At 42.3% G+C, this 18,143-nt stretch overlaps 1 protein-coding gene across 5 annotated transcripts in view; it reads right to left on the bottom strand.

Moving 5' to 3' along the window:
• Positions 1 to 11,263, bottom strand: part of plpp7 (phospholipid phosphatase 7 (inactive)) — a 14,036-nt gene extending 2,773 nt beyond the window's left edge. For 2 of the 5 annotated variants that reach the window (XR_010000111.1, XM_062959395.1), the window contains exons 1-3: positions 6,731 to 8,989; positions 4,081 to 4,586; positions 1 to 1,979 (exon numbers count right to left, since the gene is read on the bottom strand). The exon at positions 1 to 1,979 is cut by the window's left edge. Coding sequence is in view for 4 of the 5 variants with exons in the window: in XM_062959395.1 (XP_062815465.1) it covers positions 1,615 to 1,979; positions 4,081 to 4,586; positions 6,731 to 6,978 (1,119 nt within the window). In the remaining variant the exon portion in view is untranslated. Of the gene's footprint in view, positions 1,980 to 2,033; positions 2,301 to 4,080; positions 4,587 to 6,730; positions 9,046 to 10,437 lie in introns of those variants that run through there. The other 3 variants (XM_062959396.1, XM_062959398.1, XM_062959397.1) reach the window with 3 other exon arrangements.
• Between the last annotated feature and the right edge of the window lie 6,880 nt (positions 11,264 to 18,143).

The following is an 18,143-nucleotide window of genomic DNA, read 5'->3' as shown; positions in this document are numbered from 1 at the left end:
ACTGCGAGAAATGTCAAACTCAACGGTCATGCGCCGTGGCCTTTCAGATGGAAATGAGAAGGGAGACGTAGTGCGTCATGGGCTTTGACTGCATGGGACTCAAGGGGAAGATATAGTATGCCATGACCTTACACATGGGAGACGTGTGTTGTGGGCACTGATTGCATTGAGCTCAAAGGGGAGATATAGTATGCCATGGCCCTTCATGTGGGAGATGTAGTGTGTTGTGGGTCTTGACTGCATGGAACTCAAGGGGGAGATCTAGTATGCCATGACCTTACACATGGGAGACGTGTGTTGTGGGCGCTGATTGCATGGAGCTCAAAGGGGAGATATAGTATGCCATGGCTCTTCATGTGGGAGATGTAGTGTGTTGTGGGTCTTGACTGCATGGAACTCAAGAACTCAAAGGGAAGATATAGTATGCCATGGCCTTTCACATGGGTGACGTGTGTTGTGGGCGCTGATTGCATGGAGCTCAAAGGGGAGATATAGTGCGCCATGGTCCTTCACATGGAAACCAAAAGAGAGACATAGCGCACTGTGGGAAATGTCAAACTCAAAGGGAAATAAGAGGGGAGATGTAGTGCGTTGTGGGCTTTGACAGCATGGAACTCAAGGGGAAGCTATAGTATGCCATGGCCTTACACATGAGAGACGTGTGTTGTGGGCGCTGATTGCATGGAGCTCAAAGGGGAGACGTAGTGCGCCATTGTACTTCATGTGGAAACCAAAAGAGAGACATAGCGCACTGCGGAAAATATCAATGGCCTTTTGCATGGAAATGAGAGGGGAGATATAGTATGCCATGGCCTTTCACATGGGAGACGTAGTGCATTGTGGGCGTTGACTGCATGGGACTCAAAGGGGAGACGTAGTGCGCCGTGGCCCTTCGCGTGGAAACCAAAAGAGAGACATAGTGCACTGTGGAAAATAGCAATGGCCTTTCATGTGGAAATTAGAGGGGAGACGTAGTGCGTTGTGGGCCTTGACTGCATGGAAGTCAAGGGGAAGATATAGTATGCCATGGCCTTTCACATGGGAGACGTGTGTTGTGGGTGCTGATTGCATGGAGCTCAAAGGGGAAGATATAGTATGCCATGGCCTTTCACATGGGTGACGTAGTGTGTCGTGGTCCTTGACTGCATGGGACTCAAAGAGGAAGATATAGTATGCCATGGCCTTTCACATGGGTGACGTAGTGTGTCGTGGTCCTTGACTGCATGGGACTCAAAGAGGAAGATATAGTATGCCATGGCCTTTCACATGGGAGACGTAGTGCGTCATGGTCCTTGACTGCATGGGACTCAAAGGGGAAGATATAGTATGCCATGGCCTTTCACATGGGTGACGTAGTGTGTCGTGGTCCTTGACTGCATGGGACTCAAAGAGGAAGATATAGTATGCCATGGCCTTTCACATGGGTGACGTAGTGTGTCGTGGTCCTTGACTGCATGGGACTCAAAGAGGAAGATATAGTATGCCATGGCCTTACACATGGGAGACGTAGTGCATTGTGAGTGCTGATTGCATGAAACTGAAAGGGGAGACGTGGTGCGCCGTGGCCCTTCCCGTGGGGCCCGGAGGGGAGATGTGGTGCTCGGCGTGCCGTCCTCACCACATGGCGATGAGCATCTGGCAGGTGTTGGAGGACATCCAAAGGGCCTCGACCAGGCGGAACTGGAGGAGGCCGCAGGCGAACCCGGCCAGGACGTCGGTGACGTGGTGCCGGCCGAGGGCCACGCGGGAGAAGCCCACCAGGGCGGCCCAGAGGACCAGCAGGACGCGCAGGGGCACCGCCAGGACCAGGTGGTTGAGCAGGAACTTGGCCACCATGGCCGCCCGGCTGGCCTGCCCCGCGGGGAAGGCGTACAGGTCCAGCGTCAGGTAGTCCAGTGCCCCCGGGGCCACGTCAAACGGGCCGCGACGCCTGGCCAGCTTCTGCAGCCACGCCACCAGCACCACGTCCAGCAGCAGCGCTACAACGGGCACACACACACAACAACAACAAGAACAACCATCATCACGTTATTATAATATTATTATTATTGCGACTCATTATTAAGTATGATCCTTTTAGTATGATTTAGTTTGATTATTATTTAATTATTATCGTGTCTATTATTATTATTATTATTTAGTATGATTATTTTACTTATTATTATTATTTATTATATTATTAATCTGACTATTATTTAGTTTGATTATTATTTTATTGTTATTGTGTCTATTATTATTTTTCAGTATGATTATTTTACTGATTATTATTATTACCACCAGCACCACGTCCAGCAGCAGCGCTACAATGGGCACACACACACAACAACAAGAACAACCATCATCATCAGGAGGAGGTTGAGGAGAAGGAGAAGGAGAAGGAGGAAGTGGGGCACCTTGAGACTCACCCAGGAGGAGGTTGAAGAGAAGGAGAGGAGAAGTAGGAAGTGGGGCACCTTGAGACTCACCCAGGAGGAGGTTGAGGAGAAGGAGGAGAAGGAGAAGGAGAAGGAGGAAGTGGGGCACCTTGAGACTCACCCAGGAGGAGGTTGAGGAGAAGAAGGAGAAGGAGAAGGAGGAAGTGGGGGCACCTTGAGACTCACCCAGGAGGAGGTTGAGGAGAAGAAGGAGAAGGAGAAGGAGGAAGTGGGGGCACCTTGAGACTCACCCAGGAGGAGGTTGAGGAGAAGAAGGAGAAGGAGAAGGAGAAGGAGGAAGTGGGGCACCTTGAGACTCACCCAGGAGGAGGTTGAGGAGAAGGAGGAGAAGGAGAAGGAGAAGGAGGAAGTGGGGCACCTTGAGACTCACCCAGGAGGAGGTTGAGGAGAAGAAGGAGAAGGAGAAGGAGGAAGTGGGGGCACCTTGAGACTCACCCAGGAGGAGGTTGAGGAGAAGAAGGAGAAGGAGAAGGAGGAAGTGGGGGCACCTTGAGACTCACCCAGGAGGAGGTTGAGGAGAAGAAGGAGAAGGAGAAGGAGAAGGAGGAAGTGGGGCACCTTGAGACTCACCCAGGAGGAGGTTGAGGAGAAGAAGGAGAAGGAGAAGGAGGAAGTGGGGGCACCTTGAGACTCACCCAGGAGGAGGTTGAGGAGAAGAAGGAGAAGGAGAAGGAGGAAGTGGGGGCACCTTGAGACTCACCCAGGAGGAGGTTGAGGAGAAGGAGGAGAAGGAGAAGGAGAAGGAGGAAGTGGGGCACCTTGAGACTCACCCAGGAGGAGGTTGAGGAGAAGGAGGAGAAGGAGAAGGAGAAGGAGGAAGTGGGGCACCTTGAGACTCACCCAGGAGGAGGTTGAGGAGAAGGAGGAGAAGGAGAAGGAGAAGGAGGAAGTGGGGCACCTTGAGACTCACCCAGGAGGAGGTTGAGGAGAAGGAGGAGAAGGAGAAGGAGAAGGAGGAAGTGGGGCACCTTGAGACTCACCCAGGAGGAGGTTGAGGAGAAGAAGGAGAAGGAGAAGGAGGAAGTGGGGGCACCTTGAGACTCACCCAGGAGGAGGTTGAGGAGAAGAAGGAGAAGGAGAAGGAGGAAGTGGGGGCACCTTGAGACTCACCCAGGAGGAGGTTGAGGAGAAGAAGGAGAAGGAGAAGGAGAAGGAGGAAGTGGGGCACCTTGAGACTCACCCAGGAGGAGGTTGAGGAGAAGGAGAAGGAGAAGGAGAAGGAGAAGGAGAAGGAGAAGGAGGAAGTGGGGCACCTTGAGACTCACCCAGGAGGAGGTTGAGGAGAAGGAGAAGGAGAAGGAGGAAGTGGGGCACCTTGAGACTCACCCAGGAGGAGGTTGAGGAGAAGGAGAAGGAGAAGGAGGAAGTGGGGCACCTTGAGACTCACCCAGGAGGAGGTTGAGGAGAAGGAGAAGGAGAAGGAGTTAGTGGGGGCACCTTGAGACTCACCCAGGAGGAGGTTGAGGAGAAGGAGAAGGAGAAGGAGGAAGTGGGGGCACCTTGAGACTCACCCAGGAGGAGGTTGAGGAGAAGAAGGAGAAGGAGAAGGAGAAGGAGGAAGTGGGGCACCTTGAGACTCACCCAGGAGGAGGTTGAGGAGAAGAAGGAGAAGGAGAAGGAGGAAGTGGGGCACCTTGAGACTCACCCAGGAGGAGGTTGAGGAGGACCTCCTGTCCGGCCAGGGTGGAGCTGCGCACGAGGCAGAGGAGGGTGCCGGCCACCCAGGGCAGGCCGTGGCCGGTGAGTCCCAGGAGGAGGACCATGGAGCGGGCGCTGCCCCAGGAGGCGGTGGTGCTGGCGCAGACCCCCAGCCGCTTGGAGAGGGAGATGTCGATGGCCAGGAGGGCGCTGTAGGCGATGCCCCGGAAGGAGGGGTTCAGCTGCATGCAGTCCTCCTCCGGAAGCTGCTGGGACGGCCGCCGGGCCCCGGGGGAGGCCCCGTCCGGGGGAGAGGGACCCCCCTTCCGCGAAGACGAGGAGGAGGAGGCGGCAGCGGGGGGCTCCTGGGTGCCCTTGGGGGGCTGGCTCAGGGACAGGAACTCGGCCCGGTTCAGGAGGTTGTTGCGGTCCCGGGCCCGTGACCGGCCCTGCGAGGAGGAAGAGGAAGGGCCCGCCACCGTCCCGGGCATCCTCGGCGCTCCAAAGGCAGGCCTGGCACAAAGCGAGACATTTCTTTATTTATGATTCAAACTTATAGGCCGCCACTTCCCTAGGGGTCGGGGCGGCTTACAAGAACAGGCTAAAATCTAACAATTTAAAAACATCTTAAAAACATCTTTAAAAACATAGCGCACAAGGTCAAGCCTATAGACGCGAACATTGGCACAGACAGGGCAACGCAACAAAGACAGACTCGTTTTTCCCTGAGGCTCAGAGATAAGGACAGGAAAACCAGGTGTGGGAGGAACGATGTTATGGGAGAGACTGAGGCCTTTGCTGGTGAACAGCTCTTGGCTTTTGGAACTACTATAATAATAATAATAATAATAATAATAATAATAATAATAATAATAATAATAATAATGTGAATCTCTACTGGGAGAAAGGCGAGGTAAAAATAAAGATAATAATAATAATAAAAATACAATATATTATTATTTTATTATAACAATAACACAATATAATAATTATTATAATTATAATAACAATAATGTATTACCCGCCTCTCTTTGTTGCTCAATAATAATAATAATCATAATAATTGTATTACCCGTCAAACGATTAAGCAACAACAACAACAATATTACCCGCCTCTCCTTGCGGCTCAATAATAATAATAATAATAATGAAAAATGTATTTCCTACCATACCTGGTTGCTTAATAATAACAACAATGAATGTATTACTCACCTCTCTTTGAAGTTTAATAATAATGATAATAATAATACCATAAAATGTATTACCCATCTCTTTTTCTGGCATAATAATAATAATAATAATTGTATTACCCACCTAACTATTGTGGCTTAACAACAACAACAACAATAATTACTTGCCTTTCCTTGCAGCATAATAATAATAATAATAATAATAATAATAATAATAATAATAATAATAATAATAATGTAATAATAAAGATATTTCCCACCTCACCTTGTTGCTTAGTAACAATAATAACAACAATGAATGTTTTACCTGCCTCTCCTTGTGGCATAATAATAATAACAACAACAATATAAAATATATTACTCGCCTCTCCTTGTGGCTTAATAATAATAATGACAATAATAATAATAATAATAATAATAATAATAATAATAACCACAATGTATTACCTGCCTCTCTGTGTGGCTTAACAGCAACAACAACAACAACAACACCTGTATTACCCGTCTCTCCTTCTGGAATAATAATAATAATAATAATAATAATAATAATAATAATAATAATAATGTATTTCCCACCTCACCTTGTTGCTTAACAACAAAAACAACAACAACAACAATAAATGCTTTACCCGCCTCTCCTTGAGGCATAATAATAATAATAATAATAATAATAATAATAAATGTATTACCTGCCTCTCCGTGCAAGTTAACAACAACAACGACACCTGTATTACCCATTTCTCCTCCTGACATAATAATAATAATAATAATAATAATAATAATAATAATAATAATAATAAATGTATTACCTGCCTCTCCATGCGGCTTAACAACAACAACACCTGTATTACCCATTTCTCCTCCTGACATAATGATAATAATAATAATAAATGCATTACCTGTCTCTCTGTGCAAGTTAACAACAACAACACCTGTATTACCCGTTTCTCCTCCTGACATAATAATAATAATGATGATAATAATAATAATAGTATTACCCACCTCTCCTTCCTATAATAATAATATACAATAACAATAATGTAAATAAAATATTAAAAAACAAATGTCCAGAAATGCAAGAAGGCCCTTTCCAGGCATGCCGACCCCATCCAGACCCCAAGGCAGGAAAAGGGAAAGGATTGTATACAAAAAAGGATTGTATACAGAAAAGGATTCTATAAGGAAAAGGATTGTATACAGAAAAGGGTTGCATGTAGAAAAGAGTTGCATGTAGAAAAGGGTTGCATGCAGAACGGTTGTATGCAGAATGGGATTGTATACAAAAAAGAGTTGCATGCAGAAAAGGATTGTATACAGAAAAGGATTCTATAAGGAAAAGGATTGTATACAGAAAAGGGTTGCATGCAGAAAAGAGTTGCATGTAGAAAAGGGTTGCATGCAGAACAGGGTTGTATACAGAAAAAGGGAAATCCTCGCATGCAGACAAAGGGAACCCCAAGACAATACCCTGGGAGGAGACCCCCGCACCCACCCCAGCGGTGACCCAGGCCCGGACCCGGACCCTCCTCGCCAGGCCCTTCGCCCCAAAAAGGAGCCGGGAGGCTAAATATATCCCAGGAGGAATGCACCCGGAGGCACATGGATGAGTATTTGGCAGGCCCCGGGCGGGGGGGGGGGGGGAGGGACATGGGCAGGGGCCAATCAGGAGGCAGAGAGGGGTCCCCACGGCCAATGGGCAAAGTGGGGAGGGACATAGGGACTGGCTCCAGAGACCGGGTTGGCTGTGGGTTGCTCTATTGACACCTGGCTCATTCATAGGCGGGTTGGGAAGGGGGTCCCCTCCCCCCTCACTCCGAGGGAGCATCCTGGATGCAAACGCTCCGACATCCCATAATGCCACAGATGGGAAAGATGGATTATAAACATGATGAATGCATTTCTTGTTTGGGACCGTAATATTATCAGTATAATTATTGAGCTACAACGAGAGGTGGTAATAATAACAATAATAATAAGATACACTGCTGGCATCATAAACTGGGCACAGGCGGACCTGGACAATTTGGACAGAAAAACAAGAAAACTCATGACCATTCATCATTCACTGCACCCTCGCGGAGGATTCTTGCAAGTAAAACAAGCAGTCAAAGAAGAAGAACATGCCCTAGCAGAAGATGTAAAGCAAAGTGAAGAACCTGCTTTGATTGAAGTCAAAAATCAGAAACTCCTCAAAGCACAGCAGACAAAAAACCAGTACAAGAAAACCGCACTACAAACTAGAGCAGAATCAGTACAAGAAAACTGCACTACAAACTAGAGCAGAATCAGTACAAGAAAACCGCACTACAAACTAGAGCAAAATCAGTACAAGAAAACCGCACTACAAACTAGAGCTGACAGCTGGCACAAGAAAGCATTGCATGGAAAGTTCCTTGACAAAATTGAAGGAAAAGCTGATAAGGAGAAGACCTGGCTCTGGCTCACAAATGGGACCCTGAAGAAGGAGACAGAAGGCCTGATCCTTGCAGCCCAGGAGCAAGACATCAGAACAAAGGCAACTCAGGCCAAGATCGAAAAATCAGCTGATGACCCAAAATGCAGACTGTGCAAGGAAACTGACGAAACCATGAATCATATCCTCAGCTGCTGTAAGAAAATCGCACAGACAGACTACAAACAGAGGCACAACTATGTGGCCCAAATTGGAACTTATGCCTCAAGTACCACCTGCCAGCAGCAAAGAACTGGTGGGATCACAAACCTGCAAAAGTATTGGGTAATGAGCACGCAAAGATACTGTGGGACTTCCGAATCCAGACTGACAAAGTTCTGGAACGCAACACACCAGACATCACAGTTGTGGAAAAGAAAAAGGTTTGGATCATGGATGTCGCCATCCCAGGTGACAGTCGCATTGACGAAAAACAACAGGAAAAACTCAGCCGCTCTCAGGACCTCAAGATTGAACTTCAAAGACTCTGGCAGAAACCAGTGCAGGTGGTCCCGGTGGTGATGGGCACACTGGGTGCCGTGCCAAAAGATCTCAGCCGGCATTTGGAAACAATAGACATTGACAAAATTACGATCTGCCAACTGCAAAAGGCCACCAGACTGGAATCTGCAGCATCTACTGTATGAAGAAATGTGGACTCGGATAATCCAGATCAAGTCTCCTCCCCACCAAAGACACCTTCCCAAGGAGGCCTCAACAGCGCCCCCCAAACGATGGTGCCTGAGGCAACTGCAGAAATTGCCTTACGGTTGAACCGCCCCCGAGTCCACCCCACTTTCATGCAATGGGGCCTGGCTGTTGGGATTCCTAAGGCGGGGAAGAGAGAGAGGCCCGTGGCTATTCTGGTCCGGCCACCTGATTCCGTCCCTTCCGAGGAGAGACCAGGCCACGGGACTCGGGTTTCACGGCTGCGCTTATTTCGGGGCCCAACGATTTGGAGCGAAGGCGGCAGGTGGACAATCACCTGATATTCTTGATATTCTGCAATACGTATACAATAATAATAAATATAGATATATTATATCTATATATATAAAAGGGTAATGACGTTTCGGCCTAGGACAAAACAACAAAACTACACATCCCAGAAACACTAAACTTGGCAGCACAACCCCTCATCCATGCCTCTACGTTCATACAACAAAAAGCTCCAGCTACTCCAGGCTTTGAGACTGCTAGGCTATTCACTGCTATTCCACCTGGCCAACAAAGGATTCCCATAAGCCACAGCAACACGTGGCCGGGCAAAGCTAGTATAATATACAATAATTTATAAATATATAATATATTGTATATACTTATAATATTGATAATAATATTATAATATATAATAATAAACTATAATAATATTATTTATATCTATATATATAAAAGGGTAATGACGTTTCGACCTAGGACAAAACAACAAAACTACACATCCCAGAAACACTAAACTTGGCAGCACAACCCCTCATCCATGCCTCTACGTTCATACAATAAACAGCTCCAGCTACTCCAGAAAACGGCCAGGCTTTGAGACTGCAAGGCTATTCACTGCTATTCCACCTGGCCAACAAAGGATTTCCATAAGCCATAGCAACGCGTGGCCGGGCAAAGCTAGTCAATATTATATGTACATACAATATATTATTTTATAGTATCACATATTACCGTATTGTACTATACCACTACACTGCAATATTATTAGTAATATTACATGTATATATTGTATTATTAGTATTATATTGTATTGCAATATTACGATCAATATAATATGTACATACAATATATTATTTTATGAGCATAGCACAATATAAGTATCACATATTACTATATTGTACTATACCACTACACTGCAATATTATTAGTAATATTACATGTATATATTGTATTATTAGTATTATATTGTATTGCAATATTACGATCTATCTATCTATATATAAAAGGGTAATGGCGTTTCGGCCTAGGACAAAACAACAAAACTACACATCCCGGAAACACTAAACTTGGCAGCACAACCCCTCATCCGTGCCTCTACGTTCATACAACAAAAAGCTCCAGCTACTCCAGGAAACGGCCAGGCTTTGAGACTGCAAGGCTATTCACTGCTATTCCACCTGGCCAACAAAGGATTCCCATAAGCCACAGCAACGCGCGGCCGGGTAAAGCTAGTAAACATATATTATATAAATACTTATATAAATTAAAGTATAAATACTTTATATAAATTATATAAATACTAGCTGTGCCTTGACTGCTTCCTTCCTGGGGAAATATTTTGTTGGAAGGTGTTAGCTGGCTCTGATTGTTTCCTGTCTACAATTCCCCTGTTTTCAGAGTGTTGTTCAGAGTGAACCCTGACTATCCTAGTGTTGGAAGGAATTCCCAAAGGCCATTTAATCCAACCTGATGTTCCTCACGTTCAATGGAATCTCAGTGCGCCATTGAGGTTGAGTCTCCAGGGCAGCAGCGATTTATTGTTGTTGTTGTTGTTGTTGTTGTTGTTGTGTAGTTTTGGACACTCAATGTGTGCCTCAAACCGACAAGCAGACCAGGCAGCACTCGAGGACAACGTGTTCGCTTTTTCCGAGAGAGAGATAAGGCTTGTCAGCGGCTCCTGTTTGGGCCTGGACCCCGTCGACTTGCACTTGCTTATCGGCCCTTCCCAGAAGCACCGCTTCCCCTTCCTGTTTGGCCTCGTGACCTTTCCCGAAATACTCACCCGTGGCTCCGAAAGGCCACATCGGCAGTCCGGCACCTCCTGAAAGGCCACATCGAATGCATTTTGGAGCCTTCTTTGCTTCCACGCTTGGGCTTTTCTCCTGCAGATAAACAGCTTCGCTCTCACAGAGCCTCCTCTCACAACAAACTTACACAGAAGCTTCACACAGGAGCTTTTAGATACAGCAGCTTTACACACAGCAGCCTGCACATTATTATTATATTATATACTAGCTGTGTCTGGTGGTTAGGATCCCTCTAGTTAGGAAGCAGCCTGGCTTTGAAGCTGCAAGGCTGTTCACTGGTATTCAAGTTGGTAAGCAACAGGGGATTTTCAGTTATTTGGACTTTATTTTTCTAGGTTTTTCGATTGAAAGACATAGATTGGATGACAATGTCTTTTGTGGTCAAATTTGGTGTGATTTGGCTCAGTGGTTTTGTTGTTTACTCCATGGGAAAAATGCACATTACATTTATATAATTATTATTATTATTATTATCACACACCAGTAGCCACAAGTGATAAAAAGCACAAACTACACCCAGACCAATGTTATCTCTTCCTTTTCCTTCCTTCTTTACTTCCAGGCTTGAGCTTCTTTTTCGTGGAGATAAACAGCTTCGCTCTCACAGAGCCTCCTCTCACAGGAAGGATGGAAAGGAGGAAAAGGGATGGAAAGGAAGGAAGGAAGAAGGAAAATGGGAAGGAAAGGATAGAAGGAAGGAAAGGAAGAAGAAAGAGGGAGGGAGAGGGGTGGAAAGGGATGAAAAATAAGGGAAGGAGGAAAAGAAGAAAGGAAGGAAGGAAGGAAGGAAGGAAGGAAGGAAGGAAGGATAGATAGAGAAGGAAAGAGGGATGTCATGGGAGGGCAAGGGAGGGGGGGGAGGGGGCGGGGCTCCCCGGGCGGCGTCCAATCAGGAGGCACCCTCCTCCCCCCTCCCTCTTTCTCTCCTCCTCTCTTTCTCTCCTTCTCTCCCTCCTTCTCCTTCTCTTTCTCCTTCTCTTTCTCCTTCTCCTTCTCCTTCTTCTCCGCATCAGAAGAGGAGGCAGAGGAAAGAGCCGCAGCCGCAGCCTTGCCGGAGGGGCCGCGATGAAGGCAGGGAGACTCCTCCTCCTCTTCTTCCTCTCCTTCTTCTCCTCCTTCTTCATCCTCTCGCCTTGGGCACCCCGGCTGGACCTGCCTTTGGAGCCTTCTTAGGAAAGGAAGGAAAAGAGGAAGGAAGAAGAGAGAGAAGGAAGGAGGAGAGGCTGCTGCAAAGGAAGGAAGGAAGGAAGGAGAGAGGAGAGGAGAGGCGGCAGGCAGGAGCCGCAGAGGAAGAGCAGCAAAAACCTCCTCCTCCTCTTCCTCCTCCTCTCTTGCGCTTTTGGATCCATCTCAACCGCTTTTGGGGAGAGAAAGAAAGAAGGAGAGAAAGGAGGAGAGGAAGAAGAAGAAGAAAGCCCTGAAAGAACTGCAGAGGAAGAAGTTCTCATTGTGGTGCCTCCTTCCCAGCTTGTCTCTTGGGCTTTGGATATAGCTGGTTTGGGAAAAAGTCAGAAGGAAAGAAGAGGAAGGAAGGAAGGAAGGAAGGAAGGAGAGGTAGAAGAAGAAAGCCCTGAAAGAACTGCAGAGGAAAGAAGAGGAGGAAAGGAAGGAAGGAAAGAACGAAAGAAGAAACCTCTGAAAGGATCTGCAGAGGAAGAAGGCTCCTTCAAAATCATTGTTGTGGTCTCTCCTTCCCAGCTTGTCTCTTGGGCTTTGGATAGAAGTGCTTTGGGAAGAAGAAGGAAGGAAAAAAGAGAGAAAAGGAGGGAAGAGGGAGAAAGAACTGCAGAGGAAAGAAGAGGAGGAATGGAAGGAAGGGAGGAGAGGAAAAAGAAGAAAACCCTGAAAGAACTGCAGAGGAAGAAGGCTCCAAAGTCTTCCCAGCTTCTCCTTCCTCTTTGGCACTTTGGGTAGAACTGTTTTGGGAAGGAGCCAGGAGGAGAGAAGAAGCGAAGTGAAGAAGAAGGGAGGAAAGAAGAAGAGAGAAAAGGAGAGAAGAGGAGGAAGAAGAAAACCCTGGAAGAACTGCAGAGGAAGAAGAAGTTGTCCTTGTGGTGCCTCCTTCCCAGCTTCTCCTTCCTCTTTTCCACTTTGGGTAGAACTGTTTTGGGAAGGAGCCAGGAGGAGAGAAGAAGAAGAAGAAGAAGAGGAGGATCCTGAAAGAACTGCAGAGGAAAGGAAGAAGGAAGAAACCTTTTAAAGGATCTGCAGAGGAAGAAGGCTCTTCCAAAGTCCTTGCTTTGGTCTCTCCTTCCCAGCTTGTCTCTTGGGCTTTGGATAGGACTGGTTTGGGAGGAAGAAGGGAGGAAAGAAGAAGAGAGAAAAGGAGAAAAGAGGAGGAGGAAGAAAACCCTGGAAGAACTGCAGAGGAAGAAGAAGTTGTCCTTGTGGTGCCTCCTTCCCAGCTTCTCCTTCCTCTTTTCCACTTTGGGTAGAACTGTTTTGGGAAGGAGCCAGGAGGAGAGAAGAAGAAGAAGGAGGGAGGAAAAGAAAGAAGCAGAAGCAGAAGAAGAAGAAGAAGAAGAAGAAGAAGAAGAAGAAGAAGAAGAAGAAGGGGAGGGAAGAAGAAGAAAGCCCTGAAAGAACTGCAGAGGGAGAAGAAGTTGTCCTTGTGGTGTCTTCTTCCCAGCTTCTCCTTCCTCTTTGGTGCCTTGGATAGAACTGGTTTGGGAGGAAGAAGGGAGGAAAGAAGAAGAAGAAGAAGGAGGAGGAAGAGGAGGAGGAGGGGAGGGAAGAAGAAGCTTCTCCTTGAGCAGCCTCCCCTCCCTCCCTCCCTCCCTCCCTGCCCAGGAAGCCTCGGGCGGCGTTTCCCGGGGGACGGCCCCCCCCCCCCTCATCCTCCTCCTCCTCCTCCTCCTGCTCTTCATCTTCATCCTGCTCTTCATCCTCCTCCTGCTGCTCTTCCTCCTCTTCCTCCCTGATTGTGAGGCAGGCGTTGGGTCACTGAGGCGCCGGGCGGCGAGGGATGCGCCCCTGCCCTGCCTCCCCGAGAAGGAGGGAAAAGAGGAGGAGGAAGAAGAAGAAGAAGAAGAAGAAGAAGAAGAAGAAGAAGAAGAAAGAGGAGCAGGAGGAGCAGGTAAGAGAGGGACGCAAAGTCAAAGTCAAAGGGACCCAAAGGGGACTCAAAGCAGCTATCTATCTAGTATCTATCTATCTATCTATCTATCTATCTATCTATCTATCTATCTATTATTATTATTAACACCCCACTTTATCTCTCCCAAAGGGGACTCAAAGCATCTATTATTATTATTATTATTATTATTATTATTATTATTATTATTATTATTATTATTATTATTATTATTATTATTTATACCCCACTCTCCCAAAGGGGACTCAAGGCATCTATGGATCTATTATTATTATTATTATTATTATTATTATTATTATTATTATTATTATTATTAACACCCCACTTTATCTCTCCCAAAGGGGACTCAAAGCATCTATTATTATTATTATTATTATTATTATTATTATTATTATTATTAACACCCCACTTTATCTCTCCCAAAGGGGACTCAAAGCAGCTATCTATCTATCTATCTATCTATCTATCTATCTATTATTATTATTATTATTATTATTATTATTATTATTATTATTTATACCCCACTCTCCCAAAGGGGACTCAAGGCATCTATGGATCTATTATTATTATTATTATTATTATTATTATTATTATTATTATTATTATATTTATATTTATTTATACCCCACTTTTATCTCTCCCAAAGGGGACTCAAGGCATCTATGTATCTATTATTATCATTATTATTATTATTATTATTATTATTATTATATTTATATTTATTTATAACCCACTTTTATCTCTCCCAAAGGGAACTCAAAGCATCTATGTATCTATTATAATATTGTTATTATGTATCTATATTATTATTATTATTATTATTATTACATTTATACCCTGCTTTATCATTATTATAATTCTGACTATACATTATAATATTATTATATTTATACCCTGTTTCATCATTATTATAATTATGACTATACATTATATTATTAATACATTTATTTATACCCTGTTTTATCGTTATTATAATTATGAGTATACATTATATTATTATTATATTTATTTATACCTTGTCTTGTTACTATTATAATTATGACTATATATTATATTATTATTATCTTTATTTATACTCCGCTTTATCTCTTCCAAAGGATGAGATAAAGTGGCTAATGTATTATTATGACTATATATTATATTATTATCACTATTTATTATATTATTACTATATTATTATTATTATTACATTTATTTCTCCCAAAGGAGACTCAAAGCAGCTAATGTACTATTATTACTATATATTATATTATTATTACATCATTATTATTATTATTATTATTATTATTATTATTATTATTATTACTACTACTTATATATTATTATAATATTTATTTATACCCTGCTTTATCTCCCCAAAGGGGATATGGCTATGTATCTATTATTATTACTATATATTATAATTATACTTATTTCTATTCTGCTTTACCTCCCGCAAAGGGGACTCAAGGTGGCTTGACAAAACTTTTTCAAAAATTTTGAATTTAATGCTTTTCCACTGGGATTTTTTTTTTGTTCCTAAATTATGGGAAATAAAGTATTCTGGATTATAGCCATAGTCTACACTGCCATATAAACCAGTTCAGATCAGATATGAGGGGGTTGCTATGACATGAAGGGGTCAGCTCTAGTTTGTAGTGCGGTTTTCTTGTACTGGGTTTTTGTCTGCTGTGCTTTGAGGAGTTTCTGATTTTTGACTTCAATCAAAGCAGGTTCTTCACTTTGCTTGCCATCTTCTGCCAGGGCATGTTCTTCTTCTTTGGCTGCTTGTTTTACTTGTAAGAGTCCTCTGCCCCCTGATCTTCTAGGCAGATATAGTCGGTCAACATCACTGCGAGGGTGCAGTGAATGATGAATGGTCATGAGTTTTCTTGTTTTTCTGTCCAAGAAAATTGTCCAGTTCCATCTGTGTCCAGTTTATGATGCCAGCAGTATCTCTTATGACAGGTATAGCCCAGGTGTTTATGGCCTTGATGGTGTTGCCTCCATTGAGCTTGCTTTTGAGAATTTTTCTGACCCTTTGTGTGTATTCTTTGCTGACCACAGTTTTCACATGTTCATGCTTGATGTTGTCCAGCTGTAATATGCCCAGATATTTATAGGCCTCTGACTGGTGACACTTTATTGTTTGGCCATTGGGCATATTGATGCCCTCACTTTCAATGATTTTTCCCTTCTTCAATGCCACTGTCGAACATTTGTCCAAACCAAACTCCATGTTGATATCAGTGCTAAAAATTTGGACAGTGTTGGTCAGAGACTGGATTTCAGTTTCCGTTTTCCCATACAGCTTCAGGTCATCCATGTACATCAGATGTGAAATTTTGTGAGATTTCTTAGATGTTTGATAGCCGAGGTTAGCTTTTTGGCAATAATGAAAAGCAAAGGGGACAATGAATCTCCCTGGAAAATTCCTCTTCTGATGTTGACAAGTCCATAGCTTTCATTTCCAACAAACAGTTCAGTTTTCCAGTGCGCCAACATGTTTTCAATGAAGGTGCCAACGTTTTTACTAATCCCAATGGCGTCCAGGCACTTGATGATCCAGCTGTGTGGGAGTGAGTCAAAGGCCTTTTGGTAGTCGATCCACGTCATGTGAAGATTAGCTTAATAATTATATTATTATTATTATTATTATTATTATTATTATTATTATTATTATTATTATGTCCTAAAAGAAAGATGGAGATAATGATATTATTAATATGAGTATATTATTATTATTATTATTATTATTATTATTATTATTATTATTATGTCCTGAAAGAAAGATGGAGATGATGATATTATTAATATTAGTATGGGAAAGGAAGGGGCATTGAGATGTTGTTGTTGGTATTGGTGGTGATGGTGGTGATTGGTCTCTATTATTATTATTATTATTATTATTATTATTATTATTATTATGTCCTGGAAGAAAGATGGAGATGATGATATTATTAATATTAGTATGGGAAAGGAAGGGGCATTGAGATGTTGTTGGTGGTGGTGGTGATGGTGGTGGTTGGTCTCAGGCAAGAAGAAGGCTCCTTTGCGGGCAGTAGCGTGTGGCGTGTGTCATCTTAGCGTGTTTGGAGGAAGGAAGTGTCTGTGTTCAAATAAAACGGGGAGGAGGAAGCGGCCGAGAAACCGAAGTCTTGGTGCCTTCAAGCCTTGAAGTTCAAGGCATCTTCTCCTTCTTTCCTTCTAGAGACCCAGGCAAGTCCCTTTGGAAGAGTTGCCCATGTTTTTTAGGGCCTGGATTTTGAAAAATTCATTCATTTTGGGGCGTTTTTCATTCATTTTTGGGCCCCGATCTCCCGAAGCGGACAGGACACATTTCCCCTTTTTTTGCTTCTGATCTCGGTTCTTCGTCTTCTTTCCAAAAGCAAAACAAATGCCAAACTTGACGCGGCAGCAAAGCTCTCTTGATGTATTATTTACCGAGTTATTTTATTTACGAGGTGCGAATCGAGGACAAAAGTATGCACATGAGTGACATGGCCTTAGTTTTGTATTCCATTCCCTTAAAAAAAAATTGAATATAATAATAATAATAGTAATAGTATGATGATTATTATTTAGTAATATTATTTTTATTGTGAATATTATTATTCATGCAGTATTTATTAATTTAGTATGATTACTATTTTACTACAATTATTATTTTATTATTATTGTGAATATTTATTTTGACTATTATTTATTATTATTATGTTGGATAAGTGAACCTCTACTGTATTTAGTACAATTATTATTTAGTATTGCTATTAATGTTTAGTATCATTTATTTTGACTATTTATTATTATTATTAGTAGTAGTAGTATTATTATATTATTTAGTAGTATATTATTACTATTGTTACTATTGTTATTATTATTAGTAGTAGTATTATTATATTATTTAGTAGTATATTATTATTATTATTGTTATTATTATTAGTAGTAGTATATTATTTAGTAGTATATTGTTATTATTAGTAGTAGTAGTATTAGTAGTATTATATTATTTAGTAGTATATTATTGTTATTATTAGTAGTAGTAGTATATTATTTAGTAGTATGTTATTATTGTTATTATTATTATTTTAGTAGTATTATATTATTTAGTAGTATATTGTTATTATTATTATTATTTTAGTAGTATATTATTTAGTAGTATATTATTACTATTAGTAGTAGTATTATATTATTTAGTAGTATATTATTACTATTAGTAATAGTAGTAGTAGTATTATATTATTTAGTATATTATTATTATTATTATTTTAGTAGTATTATATTATTTAGTAGTATATTATTATTATTGTTATTATTTTAGTAGTATTATATTATTTAGTAGTATATTATTATTATTATTATTGTTATTATTGTTATTATTTTTAGTAGTATTATATTTAGTAGTTTATTATTATTGTTATTATTGTTATTGTTAGTAGTAGTAGATTATATTATTTAGTAGTATATTATTATTATTGTTGTTGTTATTATTAGTAGTATTATTATATTTAGTAGTATATTATTGTTGTTATTATTATTATTTTAGTAGTATTATTATATTATTTAGTAGCATATTATTATTATTATTATTTTAGTAGTATTATATTA

Source organism: Anolis carolinensis, unplaced genomic scaffold (assembly GCF_035594765.1).
Source record: "Anolis carolinensis isolate JA03-04 unplaced genomic scaffold, rAnoCar3.1.pri scaffold_7, whole genome shotgun sequence".
Taxonomy (NCBI): domain Eukaryota; kingdom Metazoa; phylum Chordata; class Lepidosauria; order Squamata; family Dactyloidae; genus Anolis; species Anolis carolinensis.
This window is presented reverse-complemented; position numbering and strand designations above follow the sequence as displayed.